At 39.8% G+C, this 21361-nt stretch overlaps 1 protein-coding gene across 5 annotated transcripts in view; it reads right to left on the reverse strand.

Annotated features, from left to right (window-relative positions):
* The window catches only part of CSNK1E (casein kinase 1 epsilon), a 40903-nt gene that overhangs the window by 7159 nt on the left and 12383 nt on the right, over positions 1-21361 (reverse strand). For all 5 annotated transcript variants that reach the window (XM_087723188.1, XM_087723187.1, XM_014054941.2 and 2 more), the window contains exons 3-8: positions 15966-16076; positions 15675-15823; positions 14938-15166; positions 3684-3854; positions 1934-2082; positions 804-996 (exon numbers count right to left, since the gene is read on the reverse strand). In XM_087723188.1, the coding sequence (XP_087579314.1) occupies positions 804-996; positions 1934-2082; positions 3684-3854; positions 14938-15166; positions 15675-15823; positions 15966-16076 (1002 nt within the window). The remainder of the gene's footprint in view (positions 1-803; positions 997-1933; positions 2083-3683; positions 3855-14937; positions 15167-15674; positions 15824-15965; positions 16077-21361) is intronic.

Raw genomic sequence — 21361 nt, forward strand, 5'->3', positions numbered from 1 at the left:
AGAGAGAGATAGAGAAATAGAGAGATCGAGTATAGGTAGATAGAGGGGTAGAGAGAGAGAAATAGGAAGAAATATACACTAGGTAGGGAGAGTGTGTGTGTGTATATGTATGTAGGTAGGTAGAGGGATAGAGAGAGAGAAATAGAGAGAGAAATACAGTAGATAAGTAGGTGTTTCTGCTGGCATAGCACTTGATCAATGTAATTCTCTTCAAAGTTTTTGCACTCTTCAAACCTCACGAAAATGGCCTCTTTTTTTTTTTTTTTTTTTTTAAAAAAGGCATGAATAGCCTTGGGGGAGGCTTGCAGACTGCTCCTAGGGGAGTGTTGCAAAAAACGGCCTATTTTTCTTGAAAACGGGCCCGTTTTTTATAAAAAAAATGCATGCATAGCCTTATGGAGGCTTATAGAGTGCTGCTGGGGCGGGGGACCAAAAAACGGGCCATTTATGCTCTCCCTAGCCTCCAGGAGCTCTCTGAAAGCCTCCATAAGGCTATGCACGGACATTTTGGTGAAGGGCGCGTGGCTCCGGGAGGCAAAAAATACTATGTTCGGTGTATAAGACACACCCAGATTTTCAGCCTCTTTTTTGAGGAAAAAAGGTATGTCTTGTACTCCGAAAAATACGGTACTCTTTATTGGCTTTAATAAGAGATTCCTTTAAAAAAAATTACATCTTATTTTTGAGGGATAAATTTTCTGAAACAGAAGATAGGGTCGACCAGTCAAGATTTGGGATGAAAAGAAAGTGCTGAAATGCACAATAGATCAGCATGGCTTACATGCCATTTTCTGTCTACTCACCAGACTGCTGGATGCGGGAAGTAGGCGTGGAGGCCATGGGTTCAGCGACATTGCGGAGGCGGTTAGCAGTGGCCCCAGCAGGAGGGCCAGGAGGCAGTGCCCGCGTAGCAGAACCCCGGAGCTGCCCCATCCTTTCCTCTCGTTCATGCTCTCGCCTCTCCCGGTCCATATCCTCAGGATTCCGGGCTGCTCCCTGAAATATTTAATGGCCCACGATGCTTTAATAACCACTGGGAGTTATCAATTGCCTTATGCACAAGCATGAGCAACTGCAACAGCAGCTGAGAAAAGCTGAGAAGCAAAACTCCCTGATTTCCCCTACTGAGTCAGAGTCTATTTCGCAAAACTTTCCCAAGTTCCTCCACTTCTGAGTGGGACAAGAAGTATGTGTGTGTAAGTCTGTAGCCATCAAGCTCTCTGCTTACACATTCAACTTTTGCTGTACATGAGTATTTATCCTTTCAGTTCTGCTGTCCTAAGGGAAAAGAAATCTAACCAAGCAATATTCCGACTGAAGATTCAGTAAAACATCCGGATCCATTATTGTAGTTGTAAAACATAAAGGCACTTGGAAAATAGATGCACCTTTGGAACTTAACATCTTAAAATATAGAAAATTAAATTTGTTTTACTGTATTAACTACCTACTTAGAAAGAATTAAAATGTGGGCACTTCCCACTTGTCTGTCTTGCCACAGGGCTTGTGTGGCTATGTGCCAATGAGAAAATATACAGGACTTGGATCTGTCTTGGGAGTTCCTATGCACTTAGGTCTTGGTGCTACTTTTTAGGCACTATAAAAGCCACGATAACCAGTACACTGAAAAGTTTATTTCACAAGGAAAGCTGCTCAATTTAGAACCCCATAAATACAATACAGGATTTCATCCCATTCCCCCCACCAACTACTAACTGGATATTACAAGAACGAAAGTCCAACAAATTGGAGAGAACCAGGTTGCAAATTCTGGCCAATTTGCACTACAGGGACTCCAAAATGTAATCCAGCATTAAAGAGAGAATGGCTTCCTTAGCCTTCAGCCCCTCCCCCATCGATCTGCAGCCCCCTGATATTGAAATAATTCTACTAATACCAATCACCCCCCCCTTTAAAAATTTGGGTTACTCACAAATTTGAGCATATTCCAGTCAAATACATAGTCATAGGAGAAACCCTGACGGTGGAAGAGATTGCGGAACAGCTGCCTCAGATAAGAGTAATCTGGTTTGTCATCAAACCGCAGTGAACGGCAGAAGTTGAGGTATGTAGAGAACTCAGCTGGGGCAGAAATGAGAGACGGCAACAAGGAATAATTAGCAAGAACAATTTTATTCCTCTCTGGGCACTGTTATTCCCCCACCCCCACCCTGCCTATATATAGTTTCATGCTATAGATCCCAACAGCACTAGTCCAGTTCAGAGGGCAATGAAAGCCTTCTGTCTGCAGTGCACACATTAATCTTGAGAAGTGAAGGGGGTCATCGTAGTCATCTAGATAAAATAGGAGCCTCCAAACATTTGGAGACACAGGAAAAATTTGGAATTCTGAAAGCCCACTATAGACACTCCTCAAAATGACTGCCGTGATGGATGTGGCCAGTCACAAAATACCTATTTTTAATAGCGCTTAGCAATAGCACTTAGTCTTATATACCGCTTCATAGTGCTTTTACAGCCCCCTCTAAGCAAATTCAGAGAGTCAGCCTATTGCCCTCAACAATCTGGGTCCTCATTTTACCGACCTCGGAAGGATGGAAGGCTGAGTCAACCTTGAGCCTGGTGAGATTCGAACTGCTGAACTGCTGGCAGTCGGCAATTAGCCTGCAATACTGCATTCACTGCACAGCATGGCTCATATTAAATGACAAACTGGGGAGACCTGCTCTCAATTGTCTTTCTAACCATCTCCAAGGTTGCCTTTTTCATAAACAAGTGAATCCCCAAACTAAGCTACAGATCCCTACAATTTTTTTCCTGTTCCCCCCCCCCCCCCCCCCCGTTCTGGCATATGCCAGTTTGTATATACCGGGGATTTTAGAAAAACTGCTGGTATATACACAGACTACTGAAATATTATTGGAAATATTTGCAGTTCTCAATTGTGCTAGCTTTGTAGCAAGACATCTTCCCATTTAACTTTTTTTTAGTTATGAAAATAGAAAAAAAAATGTCAGGCAAATATCAAGACAGCTACCCAATGGCACACCGAGGTTTGCAGATACCACACTAAAGGCCCAAAAGATGAAAATTCATTTTGTCTTTTGATTCTTTTAAAATTAAAATTAAGATGGATGTATTGGAGACAGGATTAATCTATTCCAGCTATTAAAATCCTCCCTGGAGTTCCCCTTTGGCTCCTTGTCACTAAAAGAGGATCTAACTATTTTGGCCATGGCTCTCTGGATCTTTTCCAAAGCTGAACCTAATTCTGCACCCAACCCCCGCTCAAGTAAAGATATTATTTATTCACGCTAATCCTGGGTCCTATTTTCATCTTTTTACTCCAATCCACTTATGGAGCCATCTAAACATGCAACTTTCCCTTCTAAATTCATACAAGCTAATCTGCATACCATCTTTCTAACAACTATTATCCACTATGGTTTTTACTCCAAAAATATGAGACTCAAGGCAGCCTTTCTTCACTCAAGGGCAGCTCCCTAACCACTTCTGAATTACAGTTGCTATTAAATGGCTAACAGAGGTAGGATTCACAGAAAAACTTGTAGTGCTGTCCAGAATAAAAAACTTCCACCTAAATTGATAAGATAGGCTACCCAAAAAGCTGGACTAGGAGTGTTAGATTGGGCGTGCTTATTATGCCCACAGCACTAAAAAAAGAAACCTAGAACTTGGAAATAAGTACAGGGAAATCTTACAAGGATAGCCTTTGCACAGTACTTCGATGGGTGTCGACATCTTCTTTTCACTGATGCGCTCGTATTTCTGTCGCTTTGTGGCAGCTTTTAGGCCTTGCCAAGGCAATGAGCCAAGATTGAAGTACATCAGTACATAGCCCAAGCTCTCCAAATCGTCACGGCGACTTTGTTCTGGAAAAAGACAGATGCAAATACAGGCATTGCTAGAGATGTTCCAGCAACAACTCAAAACAAAGGAAAATTATTGTCATCTTGCAACAGCTCAAAACAACACTAGAGAAAGAGAAAAAGACAAACTGAAAGCTACATAATCTGCTATTTGGTCGAACCTGCCAGAAATCCAGGCATTTAATTATGCTTGTATTTAAAATGCATGTTAAGTGTTTCATTGCTTCTTATGAAGTCCTGAAAAATTATGCAGGAAGTTATAGGGAAAGCTCTGAAGCTGTACCATTTCTTTTGATTTCTTATTATACATTCCATTGTTGTACCCTATTGATTTCAGAGCCAGATTGCACAATAAAAATATTTAGAGTTAGTCCTATATTTTTATTTTCCACTTTAAATTCAGATTCTCTTCAACATCCAGAGAATGTCTTTAATACATGTTATTTCGCTCTCATAAATTTTGAACTTCTAATCTTTTTCATATAGTACACCTTTTTTCCAGTATGTCTTCTAAAACTCATAAAAGGACCCCTAATTTAAAAGAAAACAATTATTTTAGATTTAAATTGTGGGATGTGAGATGGGAAGGTTAGAAATAGAAATGGGGGGGGAAATTTGTAGTATATCCAATACAATGAACCCTTGATCAGCTACGATGGATTTTGACTAAACTTAGATCCTAATCTTATGCAATTTGGGCTTGGGAGGAATTGAGACGTGAAACGAAGGATAGGAAGATGAGTAGCGAAAGTATGAAGATAAATTGATTGATTTTTGTATAAACTAATATTTGAATATAAGGTTAAGAAAGGCTATCTGGAGATCCTACAGGAAGGTGGGGGTAAATATTAAAGAAGTAAGGGACGAGGATAAAATATAAATGGAATGAACCACACTGTTTAAATTTTAAGAATGATGGGAGGCTGAGTATAATGCAAAAGAGTTTTTAATTTATTTATTTTTCTTGGACTTTTACAAGACTTATTTGAATTTCAATCCAAACTGCGCACGAAGGGTTTTCTGTGAGGAAAGCGGGAACTAAGATTTATTTGAAATGCGGTTTGGGATGAAAGGAGTGTGGGGCAGGAAGGAAGGTGGAACGGGATATTGATGAAGGGATCTTGGGATTGAATGAATTGGTATGAATTCTGGGCATATATTTTATGAATTTACATGTTTGAAATATAATATAAAAAGCTCAGGATTTTAAAGTGAAGAGCGAGATACTAATCTTATGCAATTTGGACTTGGGAGGAATGGAGACGTGAAACGAAGGATAGGAAGATGAGTAGTGAAAGTATGAAGATAAATTGATTTTTGTATAAACTAATATTTGAATACAAGGTTAAGAAAGGCTATCTGAAGATTCTACAGGAAGATGGGGGTAAATATCAAAGAAGTAAGGGACGAGGACAAAATATAAATGGAATGAATCACATTGTTTAAATTTTTAAGAATGATGGGAGGCTGAGCATAATGCAAAAGAGTTTTCAATTTCTTTTTTTATTTACTTTTTTGTTTTTGTTTTCTTTTTCGGAGTGTTCTTTTTATTTTATTCTCATTATTATTGTTAATAAGATATTTTGAAGATGATTGGTACTGGATTTTGACTAAACTTTAGCCCCATGCCATGGGCAAAATAAGTCTATTTTGTCAAAAAAGAAAAAAAATCTATTTTATAATTTTGGTTTCTCTATATATTATGCCATTTTCTGGGAAAAAAATAATACTGGGTGAAATATTCTTTAAATATATAAGATTGCTTAATTAATGATCATATTCCCTACAATTTGAAAAAAAAAGGGAGATTTGTACAAATGTCGGGTTTTTTTTATCCAGTCTACTTTAAAAAATCTATTTAATGAGACTTCAATATATTTTATAACTGGATACATTTTATCCAGTTTTATTCCTATTGTATGTTTTTGAAAGTCCAAAGTCCAAAAGTGAGCTTTTAAATTAGCCAGTCAAGGATACTGTAATAGTATCTTTGCATCAGTGTTGAATGAGGTACTAGGATATTCTAGTTCAGGATATACCCTCTGGGTAATGTTGGGTCAGCCATTCTCAGGCTGGCTTACCTTTTAAAAGTTGCTGCAAGAACAAATTGGAATAGGGAGAAATAACCCCAGAAACTCCCCAGAAGTAGTTCCCCATAGAAATGTTAGTCCTCAACATTACCACAATTAAGCCCAAAATTTCCATTGCTAAGCAATGCAGTTGTTAAGTGTCTTTTGTCCCATTTCACAACCTTTTTTGCCAGTTGTTAAGTGAATCACTGCAGTGGTTTAGTGAATCCAGCTTTCCCAATTGACTTTGCTTGTCGGAAAGATTACAAATGGCAATCACATAACCCAGGACAGTGCTATTACTGTCATAAATGCATGCCAGCTGCCTAGTGCCCAAGATCAAATGTGATCAGAAGATCATATGATTATGGGCATGCTGCAATGGTTTTAAGTCTGAAAAACAATCACGTCACTTTTTTCAATGCAGTTGTAACTTTGAACAGTCACTAAATGAGTGGTTTTAAGTTAAGAACTACCTGTACACGTATTACTCAAAGCAACTATCCTGACTGTACCACAACAGATGCTACAAGGCAATGCCACAGGCTTTCTAAGAGGGCTATGTATTGCTTAAAAATGCTTCTAAGAGCAAAGAATACACGCAAGGGCCGCTTTGTAATTCCGGAAACATGCTTTTTCTTGACACTATGCTGCAATCCCAAGAAAAGACATAGCTGCATCAAAGGAGCTTCAGACAGGTGGGATGTCAGCATCTTTCTGTGTTTAACTTTGAGCTCCTATTTTGCCTTAATAGGGATGCAGTGACTCAGTGGCTAAGACGCTGAGCTTGTCGATCAGAAGGTTGACAGTTCAGTGGTTCAAATCCCTAGCGCTGCGTAATGGAATGAGTTCCCGTTACTTGTCCCAGCTTCTGCCAAACTAGCAGTTCGAAAACATGTAAAAATGCAAGTAGAAAAATAGGAACCACCTTTGGTGGGAAGCTTACAGCGCTCCGTGCACCTTTGGTGTTTAGTCATGCCGGCCACATGACCATGGAGACTTCTTCAGACAGCACTGACTCTTCGGCTTTGAAACGGAGAAGAGCACATCGCCCCCTGGAGCCGGAAAGGACTAACACCCATGTGCAGGGGTCCCTTTACCTTGGCCTTAATATTAAACAGAACTGATATTGAACCACTGAACTGCTGACCTTCTGATCAAACTATCTTTTTAAAGACAGAAACGAGGGCCCAAACATTGCCTCAGAGGCAGAGCCATGTTTTATATTTTATTTCACATTTAACTGAATTATCTTCCTGAACCCTATTTAACAAACAGAATAAAAAGGTGGCATCTATCAGAATGAGGTGTGCTGGGGCAAACACGATTTTTTTAAAAGCAACTCTTGTCAACCTCTATATAAAGGTAGGATACTGGCAATCCATTTTAAGAGAAGGGACACATCTGTGTGTTTTTCCACCCACCTTTGCATGCTGATATATACATTTCTGAATGCATTTTATTTATTTGTTCGTTCGTTCACTCAATTTCAATGGTCGCCCATCTCAGTCAATGACTCTGGGCGGCTTACAATTCAGAAAATATATTACGCTTAAACATCGAAAAGCATTTTAAAACAATAAAAACTGCAAAACCAGTAAGTAACATTCAAAACATTCCATTCAGGACATAGAAGAGCAGGATATTGGGTCAGGAAATACAGACGCAATAAAGCCAGGAAACTGGGTTATTGGCACATTCAGTGCCCCAGGCTCAGAAACACAGCCAAGTTTTTAGGGCCTTACAAAGGCTACAGAGTTCATGCCATTTTGATCTCTGAAGGGAGGATGTTCCATAGAGATGGAACCACTACAGAAAAAGCTTGCCCTTTTTCCCAAAGATTAAGTAGATTAGTTTAAAATGTTCCATGTATAGGCATTTTATGTACATTTTTAATGTACACATCTTTGTACAAACTAACATTCAGGAGATATAAAGGGTTAACGCATCACAGTTTTCACATCCATATGAAAATTCAAATTAGTTAAGCCCACATTAGTGGGGCAAAAGATTAACCTTTTTTTTTTTTTCACTTGGCTGTCGCTTTGGACTTTGAAGTCTCTCCCGAACTCTAACGTATATATACCTCAGGCAGATCTGCATTTTAAATTCTCTGCCATTATCTATTTGGCACTGTACTATTACAAATAGCAAGGTCCCTGCGGTACATTAAAAGAAACTAATGCATTAATTGCAGCACAATTCAGTCACAAGGTTATTTCAGTTTAATCAATGTGTTTAACAATCTGTTGATTCTGCTCTGTGAAAACAATTTCTTAGAGCGCAGAGCAAAATTGCAGACTCCTTGTTTAAAAGGCAAAAGACAAAAATAAAAACGGCTAGATTTCCTGAAAGATTTATGAGTATTCACACGGCTTCTGTCACTGACTTTGCCACAGCTTCATAAGGAAGCGGATACAAAGCCAACGAAGAACCCATTTTTCACTGCTTCCCTCAATGCTGGAAGCCATTTTGCATCATTAATAGGAACAAAACACAGGACTGCCATCCTTATCCTTCTAGTGTTCTCCCTCATATCTGCCATCTTCTTATGCTATGAAGGTACCCAGCTCTTTGATATATTTTTTCTTGCCTTAGTCTGGATGAAAGAGACAATGAAATCTGACACAAGCAGATAGCTGTCTTCCAACGTAAGTTGCCATCAAAAGGTTGGAGGATGATTTATTGCCAAGGAACAGCAGTGAGCAGTCTTTTATCCACAGCTTTGACGCCCATCTTTTGCCTCTGTTTTCCCTAGCTTAAATCAGGCTACAAGCAAAGTGATTTGCATTGGAAGATATGAATCTGCTGTGACACTTTAGTTTTAATTCCCTGGCTATCATGTCCACTTTTTACTAATTCAGGGAAATAAGCCACATACTGAGCTTCCTACAAGCTCAAGATTTTCCTGCCATCAAATGGATTCTGATCCGCGTCTGTTGTTCTGACCATTCCCCTGGACATCTGTGTATTGACCCGAATGGCTCTTACACAAAGCTACTATGTGGGCAGGTCATCAACATGGCTGGGTTTTGGTTTTTTTCCACTGCAGAATGGCAGGAGGAACAGCTCAGCTCTTGTCACTGTGAGCGTCTTCGTCATGTGTGTAAGCTATTATTAACAACAACATACAAACATAAAGGGGACTATGCAAACATTTGCATGGCTACAACGGAGGGACTGAATCCACAGCTGCAAAAACTGAGCCTTTAACTGCATCTTATGTTTCTCTCCCCAGCTCCCACATTCAATTCCTTTTATGAAATCTGCATGAAAAGTTCACATGGATAGTGATTTATTTCCCCCTTATGGGTCCTGGGGGAAAAATGATCAGCAGGACTAGAAAGATCTAGTCCTCTACTGAACAATCCAACACTGGGGGAAGTGAACAAACGTACTGAAAAGCAAGAAAGGAGAAATAACTAGCGTATTTTTATCCTCTTCCAGCTATTTAGACACGGCCTGTTATAGGCCCTTCTTCTGGGCACCTTGGAGTGTGCATTTCAGATATCTTGAGCTCTGAAAGGGGCAGGATATGCAGGAAGTCATCTTCTGAGCATGTGAAAATTGACTGGAATGTATGATTCAAGAGATGCCTTTTCACGTTGCTCCTCCCAATTCTAAAGTCTCAGGCTAAAATTCCCATCCCAACTTTGTGCTCTAATCTTCTATCTCAACAGATTTGATTATCCTCACTCCCCAACTCTTCTTTCCAGACCTTAAACTTGTTCTTGGAATTCATATGAAGTGGTTGGGTTTGGTGCACAATTCAGAAAAGCAGAGACTAATACATAAAACTCAAGTCCATCCTTCTCCTCTCCCTAAATCTTATTTTAAAACAACAGAATAAAAGCAAAAGGAAATCCAAAAGGAGTGGAAAAAACCAAGCACAAGTTTATCCACATTTAAGAAGAGCTGAATGTGGCATTTTAGAAGTCTAGAATTTCAGTCTTCAAACTTTTTTTTTTTTTTCATTTTTATCAGTGGTCTGAATAACAATATATTTCAACCAGAAATATTCCAACTCTAAAATTGAAATAAAGGCTTGAATTGAACTGTTTCAAGTTTGAGACATTTTGCACACTTAATCTTACTAAGTCACAGTTCGTTATAACTGTGGTACGAACAAACCACAGTGACTAGGTTTAAAGGTAAATGTTCCCCTTGCACTTATGTGCTAGTCGATTCCGACTCTAGGGGGCGGTGCTCATCTCTGCTTCAAAGCCGAAGAGCCAGTGCTGTCCGAAGATGTCTTTGTGGTCATGTGGCCGGCATAACTAAACGCCGAAGGTGCACGAAACGCTGTTACCTTTCCATCAAAGATGGTTCCAATTTTTTCTACTTGGATTTTTACATGCTTTCAAACTGCTAGGTTGGCAGTAGCTGGGACAAGTAATGGGAGCTCACTCCATTATGCGGCGCTAGGGATTCAAACTGCTGACCTTTCTGATCGACAAGCTCAGTGTCTTAGCCACTACATCCCTTTGACTAGGTTTACAAAAATGCTAATACAAAACCAAATAAACCAAATATGACTTAGCACACGATGTCACCTTAATCACAGAGAAATTATACAGGTTAATTATGATATTTCTCGTGTTCATTTTTCTAGGCTAAAATTTTCCATCAAGACCCAAGGCTGGTGTTTCCTGAAGGATTCAGAAAGATGGATGACAACTTTAATTTCAACTTCTACAACTGAAACCCCCAATATGTGTCAAAAACAATTTTTATCTTTCTAGGCCCAAATGTCCCTAACCTCGGGCTCTTTAAACGCAAATATATGTTTCTGCCAAGTATGGTCGTTGAAATCAGTTTTAAGTGTTATACTTTTTAAAACACCTCTTAGCCACTCGGAGCTGTGGATAAGTAAATAGCTGTAAAAGTTGACATAAATGTAATAATGTGCTATATCTATCACTTGAAACCTGCACAGTTCTATAGATGGCTTATAGTTTACAATTTCAAATCCAAAATCAGTATCAAAATGAATTGATAAAACCAATAACCTAATTTACAAATCTAATACTGAGAATATTAACTAAAATTTGACATTATATAGGGGCTATTGATTGCAACTCATCTCTAAAAATCCCCTGGAAGAGATACCTTTTCACCAGCTTCTGGAAGGTCATAAGAATGGGTACCCTTGATAGATATTCCCAGTTGTTCCAGTTGTGTAGTCAGAAACTACTGGGAAAGGCTGTCTAATGGATATCCAGGCCCTGCACCATGGATTATAAGTAAATTTAATACAATTCTCCTGTGGAATGATGTAGCCAGGATTGCTGAACTTAAGACATCCCAAACCAAGGGTCTCTAACTTTGGCAACTTTAGGCCTGGCGGACTTCAACTGGCTGGGGAATTCTGGGAGTTGAAGCCCTCCAGGCTTAAAGTAGCCAAGGTTGGAGATCCCTGTCCCAAGCCATCTGCAGAACACTAAGCTAGGGAAACAGGGCATAAGAAAGATTTTAAAAATCTGTTGGTCTAACTTCATCCTAAGGAACCAAGGGCTCCCTGGAAAATATTTATGAGAACCAAACTGAAATGTAGTTTAATTTGGGTTTAATATAATATATGAATCCATTATGTTTTGTCAACCACATTTTCTTTCGGGGGTATGGATTTATGTCATCCCTATAACAGATACCCAACATTATGGTGTAGCACTGGGAACCAAGCCAGCAGTTCCTTATAGCAAAGAGTGGATTGCCCCTCTTACTAATCATCCTCCCACTACATGCTGCCTAAGGGAGAACAGTGAACACATTTGAAGATTATATAGCTTGGGTTGCATGGAAAACAGCTAAATCAAGGAGGCCAGTTGAAATTCTGAGCATATCACTTGCATTCAGTAACACATACTTTTTTTTGTCTAATAATTTTTTTGGGGAAGCAGAAGTTGTATGACAATTATACAGATCCTTGGGAAAGGATTTTTTCGAAGTTGGAACATCCCAGTCAAGCCCAACAATGAGCACTGCAAATCTCAATCAACCCACCCACCCCAATTCTAATCTTTCTCTCTCCCTCCCTCTTTTTATTATGCTATCATATTTATTTATTTATATCCCATTTTTATTATTTTTATAAATAACTTAAGAGTAGCATACAAATCCAATACTTCCTCCTCTTATTATTCCCACAACAACCACCCTATGAACTGGTCTAAGAGTGACTTGTCCAAAGTCACCCAGCTGGCTTTCATGCCTAAGAGGGCTCTAGAACTCACAGTCTCCTGATTTCTAGCCTGGTGCCTTAACTACTAGATCAAACTGGCTTTTATTTGTGAAATCAGGCAATAAGAAAAATCAGACCAAATGTTATCACAAATGTTGGGAGTGAGATGAATATTGCATACACTTTAGTTAGATAAATTATAAATGCAGAGAAAAATCTAACATCTAATCATTCCTGCTGCTCAGAACTTTCCAGGCAAATGAAAGTGTATCCTGGATTAAATCAATTATTAAAAATATAATTATGTGAGATAGATAGATAGATAGATAAAAGCCTAATCTCTCATACTTCTAGCCAGCTAAAAACAGAAACTTGTGAGGGAGGTGCAACCCAGTCTTTCTGGGCAATGATCAAAATGCAGAGCATGTGAAACACTCCTCGTCTCTCCACCCCCTCATCTATGTGTGACGTGGATGATGTTTACAACACCCCCACCTCCCCATTCTCCAAGTAGCAAAATTTATTTTATCAGTTTCAACACAGTCAAGTAGAGACGTTCCATCAACTATACGCTTTTCTGCAGCTGCAAAAACTATTTCCGTATCCAAACTCCCCAAAAGCAACACATCAGGTCTGTTTGTGGAATGTGGGATCAGTTTTGCATGCTTTTGAAGCCATAATGGCTCCTTCTTTGATCATGCCAGTGGCCAATGCAAGCAGCAATTTTATTTATTTTTATCTCATGTTTATTATTTTTAGAAATAACTTAAAAGTGGTAAACATACCTAATGCTCCTGCCCTCTATTTTTAGTTATGTAGTTATTATTAGTTTTTTTCACGTTTCTAAAACACCCATTCCCCCCGACAAAAACCTTCTGAGGTACGTTGGGCTGAGAGAGAGAGAGTGACTGGCCCAAAGTCATCCAACTGGCTTTCATGCCTCAGGAGGGGCTAGAAGTCACAGCCTCCCAGTTTCAATCCTAGTGCCTTAACCACTAGACCAAACAGACTCTCAATCGACAGTCCAATATTACACAGCGCACAAGGTTGGTTAAACTTTGACGTCTAAACATTCACCAGTCAGGACAGGAACTCTAATAACATACTGTATCACTGCTTCATATTCTGCAGTGATGTGATGTGGCAGAGAGAGGTGATTTGGAAACTGCCTACAATTTTCACTAGATCCAGAAGCTGGCTGCCTTGCTGCATCATAGCATAAATCAATTCAGTCCCCTTCATCTCCTAGTGGACAGCTAAGTTTCATGGTAAGCTAGTAAGCAAAGAAAATATATTTAGTTGTTATAGGCATATTGTATCTGAACCTAGAGGTTTTCAGTTGCCATTAAAACATCCACACATTTCTTCAATGCTTTAAAAATATCCATTCAAGCAATGAATCCTAAAATATCCAAATACACATTCATGTTTTTGAATAATATATGATTATTGGTGTTTGGGTTCATTGTTTAGATCCCTTTTTACAAACCAGATCACAAAGGGACCTGAACTTCAAAACTCTGGAACAGAATCAAATAAGCTAAATAATCAATCATTCTATAAGTCTCTCTTCTCTCCTAAAATTAAAGAGCCCAAACACCTGATCTTTACCTTGTAAAAGCATTGTTGCACTTTATACTCTTCTCTACATTCTTTAGCTTTTTAATCTTCATTAGGAGAGTAGAGACTATGCTGGCTGGTTTTTGAATATTAAGACTACACTGGTAGGATGGGAGTGCAAAAATCCCTTTGATTAATTGAACATGCTGGCATGTTCAATTAAAATTTTAACCAGAAATTGTAATGCGTCACTGAATAGCTGGTGTTGGTGAAAACGCTTTTATGACAAAGGACAAGCCAAAGAACAACTTGCACACTCAAATTTAATTCGAGGAACATAATCCCAAATAGCAGCCAATTCAATACAGTTATGACTAAATAAATGGTTGCCTTCTTTAAAATGCATTAAAAAAGTACTTCTGAAATGCTTCAAATAGAAAATTTGTATTTGTATTTGTATAGCTTTATACATGGTGGCTGGGTTCATATACATGTAGTCCTCAACTTACAACCACTGAAAAAAGTGACTGCCGGCGACTGTGAGTTCATGTCCTACATTAGTCCTGGAATCCAGCTGGATGACTTTGGGCCAGTCACATTCTCTCAGCCCAATCCACCTCACAGAGATGTTGTTTGTTGGGGGGTGGGGGGGAGAGGAGGAGGAAGGTGTGTTAGATAAATTAGCTACCTCATTTGCAACAATAATAAAGGTAGGATATATAACATTCAATGGGGAAGCCAGATTCACTTAACAATTGTGTTACTAACTTAACAACTGCAGAGATTCACTTAATAATTGCAGCAGGAAAGGTCATAAAATGGGGCAAAAAATTACTATCTTGCTTAGTAACAGAAATTTTGGGCTGAATTGTGGTCATACGTTTAGGACTACCTGTAATGTATTACAAACCAGCAAGATGAATTTTGGCTTAACTTGCTATATAAATTCTGTCTTAAGAGATTCAACCTGAAGAAAACCTAAGACTTAAGTTTCTCAAGTTAACTCTTCTTTATAATTTCTACAGAATATTTAATCAATTTCTACATGCACTTAATCTGAAAGGTAATGCAATCATTTTGCCCTGTCACAGGGCAAAATAACATGCAATAAGAACAAAATACCTCAAGATTAAAGGAACAATGCTTCCATTAAATTGGTAATTAGTATATCCCACTCCACCAAAATTATAACCAATATAATGATACAGATTTAGATTTAATTGCTCTCCCACCACTGTGTCGGATTTTCAACAATGATGGAACATAAAATACTTACCAATCCCAAGGTGAGTGTTGATAGAGGCATAACGGGCTGTGCCGGTGAGGTTTTTGTTTTCCCGATAGGGAATGTGCTGGTGGGTACGGGCGTCTCGGTACTTCTTGGCCAGACCAAAATCAATGATGTACACTAGGTTGCCTTTTTTGCCTAGTCCCATAAGGAAATTGTCCGGTTTCACATCTCGGTGGATAAAATTCTTGGAATGAATGTACTCAATACGGCTGATCTGGAAATAAGATTGAGACGAATGGAGGAAAGGTGAGAGAAAGGAGAGGAAGAGAGTGCCAATAATTTTATAGCAAGGTAGACATTGTGATCTCATGAACTGGAAGACCCACTGTCACCTCAAACAAGAAATATGGGGATCTCAATACTTCCCACAGTTCAACGCAAAAGTGAAGCCCTACCTGCCCACAGCAGGTGAAAGTGGAACACATGCCAATTGATTTAGTCTTAAGATGGGAGCCAAAAGACAGAATTTTTCAAAGGAACTGGGAAAAGAGCACAGAGAATGCTTTAAAGTTAACACTAGTCTTCAACTTTGGCAAGATGTCCCAGCTGCTAGTCTACAGCGCAGCACTGCTCCTTCTACAACAGCTAGAGAGATAATAGGGACTTGCCAATGTTTTTCAGCTTTATCTGAGTGCCCCAGGTTTGGCTATTAAAGGACAAGCAATTGCTGTGAAAGGGAATCAGGAAGAGCACAAGGAACAGACAATCAAATAAGAACTTACCATTTGATCTGCCAGAAGCAGAACAGTCTTGAGACTGAACTTGCGGGAGCAGAAGTTAAAAAGGTCTTCTAGGCTGGGCCCCAGAAGTTCCATCACCATCACATTATAGTCACCCTCTGCCCCGCACCACTTAATGGAAGGAATGCCCACTGAAAAGAGATGAGAAGAGGACCTTGGCAAGGGGGAGATATGTGCTCACACACCATTCATTCACAAATGTCTTTAGGCCTTTTCAAAGCCTTTATGAACTACTGAAACATAAGCATCAGGCTCTGAAGCCTACGAACTTACCTCCACCTTGCATCATCTTGTAAAATTTGCTTTCAATGTGGAGCTGTGGGTGCTTGGTTTTCACACATTCCAATTTAATGGCTACTTCTTCTCCCGTGGCAATATTGGCACCTGCATATGAAGCAAAAGCAAAAATAAAACAAATCAAGCCCTTGGAATGTTTGCCAATTTATCTTTTCCCTCAAGGAGCTTTGGGGGAATCTTCTTCCCTATTTTACCATACTACCAGCTCTGTAAAGTAGATTGAGTAGATGGGGCATAATGAGGCTCATAAATAAATATAACCTACATTCATGACTAGGGATTTGACCTTATTAGCTCTACCTCAACAGTACTCAATCCTAAGAGAGTTTAGAATGAAACATATTTTTTAAAAAAACCAATTGCACTATTCCTGAAAGCATTTGATTATCACTATCCGTATCCGTCTCCTGATGTTAATACATAGTCCTGTAATGTTACAGATAAAGCTGTAAGCATGTTTTTAAGAAATGGCACTTTTTTTTCAACTGAAGTACATGCCACTACAGTAAAACCATGTCAGCAAAAGTTATGAATAAGAATGTCGTAAGAGGTGGGAGGTGGGGTGAGTTGCTTTTATTTGGTTCACTTCACATACTCAGACGACTGCTAATTCCACTTCCAACAGAACACAGTATATGCAGTGAACAAGACAACAACCAGCTAGCTTTTATTTCCGAAAACTACACAATCCCATGTGAGCTACCTCACTTGCCCCTTTTGGGTATCACGGTCTTCAGCTTTAGGTAATTACATTTGACAATATAAAAACCTTTACAGTTCAATCCTTTCAGAAATAAACACTGGGAAAAAAATTAAACCACACAGAGATTACTATACAAAAGCTGCTATTATATTTCTGTTTTAATGAAGGGTTGACAGGGAGCCAAATTTAGCTGCGACCAAATCCAGAAACTGTTTTAACGTAGTATGTAACCCTACTTTTATAAATAAAATGTTTTTTCTCCCCAAAGATAGGGGAGGGGGGTGTTGTGTTTGTGACCTCTTTTTCCTTGTGCAAGCGATGTAGTTTATGTATAAAAAAAAATGAAAACAGGAAGCAGGGTGCATAAGCTGTAAGCAATTACACCACAATCTCTTTCGTAATATCAGCATTGTGCAACGTGTCTCAGTGGCAGACACTATAGCTCTACAGCAGAGATAGTTGTAGCCCAAAGTAAAGATTTTTCATTTTTGGAATACATTCTGGGAGAACAAATGCAACACAAAAGACTGCACAAATAGCGGGATGAAGAGGAAAGGTTATAAATTTTCATATTTTCATATTCTTTGAAATGCTGAACTTTTGACATGACACTCCAACTGAAGCATATTTATGCCTATCTGGCCAGGTTAAAATCTACACTATATTGCCAAAAGTATTCGCTCACCTGCCTTTACTCGCATATGAACTTAGTGTAAGTGACCTCCCATTCCTAATCCATGGGGTTCAATATGATGTCGGTCCACCCTTTGCAGCTATAACAGCTTCAACTCTTCTGGGAAGGATGTCCACAAGGTTCAGGAGTGTGTTTATGGGAATTTTTGACCATTCTTCCAGAAGCGCATTTGTGAGGTCACACACTGATGTTGGACGAGTTCACGTGGCCTACCACTTCGTGGCTGAGTTGCTGTCGTTCCCAAACACTTCCACGTTCTTACAGCTGACAGTTGACTGTGGAATATTTAGGAGCGAGGAAATTTCACGACTGGATTTGTTGCACAGGTGGCATCCTGTCACAGTTCCACGCTGGAATTCACTGAGCTCCTGAGAGCGACCCATTCTTTCACAAATGCTTGTAAGAACAGTCTGCATGCCTAGGTACTTGAGTTTATATATCTGTGGCCATGGAAGTGATTGGAACACCTGATTCTGATTATTTGGATGGGTGAACGAATACTTTTGGCAATATAGTGTACATATTTACCATGACTAATGTGACTTAAATTAAATATATCCTCATAAAGCAAAAACTAACAGCAGTTATCAAAAATATTTGTATTTTTCTTCAGCTTTCTAAAGATTTTTTACACCTGTGCTAAGACATGAGACCACATTCTCCTTGTTTTTCCCACACTATTATATGTTTTTTTTTTTGTTAAGAGTAACTCTATCTTAACCCTATCCAAGCAGCTTCTTCAGCATGGAAATGCAGAATGAAAAGGTTATGGGAAAGGAACTTACTCTGTATACAGCTTCAATCAAAATGAGGAACATTTTTTTCACTTTAATCAAGAACTTATTTTTTCATATAGCAGCCTTTAAAACATACTTATATGCTTCAACTGATGGTTCTTTGGAAAAGAGGTTATCAAACATACTACAAAATGACAAGTAATTTTAAAAAACTATTTTATGATCTAACATAAAATCATTTAATCAAGCTACGAGGGAGAGGAAATAGGAAGCAGGCTATTGCATGGGCTCAACTGCAAAATCATAATTTTAGGCTGATGCTCTCTTTTGAATTATTTCTATTCTATTCTTAATAAAGGCAGGACTCCCAAGAACTTCAACTACACAACTAGTAGCTGAGTATTCATGTTTTCTTTTTCCTTCCTCATCTGGATAGCAAGATATTTATTTATAATAATTTATGATATGCACCAATCCCCAGAAATCTGAGCAACACATAAAAATTTCAAATAACAAAACGGTAACAATAACTACATCCAAATTAATCTTCAAACCAAGCCTTAATCACAAAAAGGAAATCCAAAATCAAATCCAAAATAGGCACCACTGGGATTGAAAACACATTGGAGTAAAACAAACTTAACATGGTTACGAAATTGCAGCAAATTAGGGGCTGTCCCTATTCCACAAGGCAAGAGTTACTACAGAAAAGATTTCCATCACTCCTATACCCTGTGGACCTTACAAAGGAGGTCTTTTAATAACTTCTGTAGCCTAAATGGGCAGATTCAATTCAGGCAAAGTATTGCCTGCTGAATCCCAATCCCAAGGACCATTTAGGACTTTAGAGGTAAAGGTTTCCCTCGCACATATGTGCTAGTTGTTCCTGACTCTAGGGGGCGGTACACATCTCCATTTCAAAGCCGAACAGCCAGCACTGTCCGAAGACGTCTCTGTGGTCATGTGGCCGGCATGACTAAACACTGAAGGGGCATGAAATGCTGTTACCTTCCCACCAAGGTGGCCCCTATTTTTCTACTTGCATTTTTACGTGCTTTTGAACTGCTAGGTTGGCAGAAGCTGGGACAAGTAACGGGAGCTTACTCCGTTACGCAGCACTAGTGATTCCAAAGTGTCGACCTTTCTGATCGACAAGCTCAGCGTCTTAGTCACTGAGCCACCGCGTTCTCATACTTAGGACTTTACAAGCACTTTAAATTGTACCTAGAACAATGATGGCTAACCTTTTTGTCGTTGCATGCCAAAAGCGCACGTGCACTTGTGACATCATGTGTGTATGCCCACAACCATAATGCAATGCATGCGCATCTCTCGCATGCGGCCTTCCCCCCCATGCATGGGTGGCAAAGACCCGAAAATCAGCTGGCCAGCAGCAGGCATGCACCGCAGTGGAGCTGAGCTGTGGCGATGGCTTGCGTGCCCACAGAGAGGGGTCTGCATGCCACCTGTGGCACACATGCCATTGGTTCGCCCTCATGGGCCTAGAAGCTTACAAGGAAAACAGGGCAATGGCTTTAGTATAGATGTAATTTGATAGGTGGGACAGTCCTGTCAGTAATTCTTCTGCCAGCTGTAGCTTCCACATCAGTAGCTTCCAAGGGCAGCCCCACACAGAACATGCTGTATTGTCTTATCAAGTGGTAATCAAAGCATGATTTTTTTGTAGATTTGTAGATTTTATTGATATTTATAGGCCGCCCTTTTCCCTAAGGGGACTCAGGGCGGCTTACAATTCATGGGAGGGGAAGTGCAAGACAAAACATAAGACAATACGTGAATAAAAAAAGTAAAACAATAAAACACAACTTTCATTCAGCATTCGGGTGGGGCGGATTAGAATCTTTATCCCCAGGCCTGACGGGATAGCCAGATCTTAAGGGCTGTGCGGAAGGTCTGGACGGTGGTGAGGGTGTGAATCTCCACGGGGAGATCGTTCCAAAGGGTTGGAGCTGCTACTGAGAAGGCTCTCCTCCGCGTAGTCGCCAGTCGGCACTGACTGGCGGATGGAACTCGGAGGAGGCCTAATCTGTGCAATCTAATAGGTCGAAGGGAGGTAATTGGCAGGAGGCGGTCTCTCAAGTAGTTTCTGAAGCCAGGCATCCTGGTTGGGCTTGGCAACGGGCCCACCTAGCCATGAATTCTACTGCTGTTTAGGCATGGTTGCAAGCCCAGGAAGTTCCCTTAAGTCACAAAGTACCTCCTCCTTCACGGGGAGCCCAGGTCCATTCAGTGTAACTGCTGGGCCAGTGTTATCAGAGTACACAGATTTCTCCTGACCTCTAGCAATTCTGTCTTGGCAGGATTTAATCTGAGCCTGCTTTTGTCTGATCCAGATTCTCACAGCGTCCAAAGACCAGTCTGAGACTTCCACAGCATCACCAACTCTTTAAATAAATACACTTTTGAACTTTACTTCCTTAGTCCTACACAGCCACAAATCCTGAAACAGATTTTGGTGCAGCAAACAAACAAACAAACCCCCACATTCTTAGTTTAGTAGAACTGCAGGCAGCAGCTCACTCAAATACCACAGCCACACAAAAATTAGAAACTTGCCTAAGAAAGGCATCAAAGAATGCAGACGGTGCCCCCTGAGCTATCAAAACACAGCCCTTCCTCTGTGGTATTTCTAGCAACCAGCAAAGAACCCTTTCAATATTCTACATTGAAGGCATCCTTTTTCTCCCAGTCAGCAGACTGAACAATCTGTGAGAACTGCAGAATTTATTTTCCCAGTGCCACTCTTAGTTTCAATATGACAATAATGCAACATAAACAAGCTGAATGTTATCACCATGCTGAACAAGCAGAGGAAACCTCAGTGCCCTTTTCATTAATTGAGGGCTATTTCTCTATTGCAGAGTTATAGTTTTCACACACCCTCATTCCCCCCACCATCAAAACCAAATAACTCACTAGGGAATATGAAGCTATCACAACCTCACAGTCCCAAGTCTTTGCTGGGTGACATCTCTAAGGCAAACAGAGCCAGTCCTTTGGCCCTCTGTCCAAACTGGTCAAGAGGTAGCCTACCTGTTGCACAGCAACCAGGCAATGTGATTAGTGGGCCTGTAGCATTAACAATACAGACTGTTCTTGCTGCACCCGTTTGACATATGATTAGTACGCTCCGTTTAGAAGGGAGGCATGCTTGCTGGAATGAGAAGAGAAGCACCACCAAAAGATTTCCAAACATAGCTTATTTCTCAAGAACAGG

This window comes from Thamnophis sirtalis, unplaced genomic scaffold, assembly GCF_051295495.1.
Source record: "Thamnophis sirtalis isolate CommonGarterSnake01/CBP01778 unplaced genomic scaffold, rThaSir2_p1.2 scaffold_9, whole genome shotgun sequence".
NCBI lineage: Eukaryota > Metazoa > Chordata > Lepidosauria > Squamata > Natricidae > Thamnophis > Thamnophis sirtalis.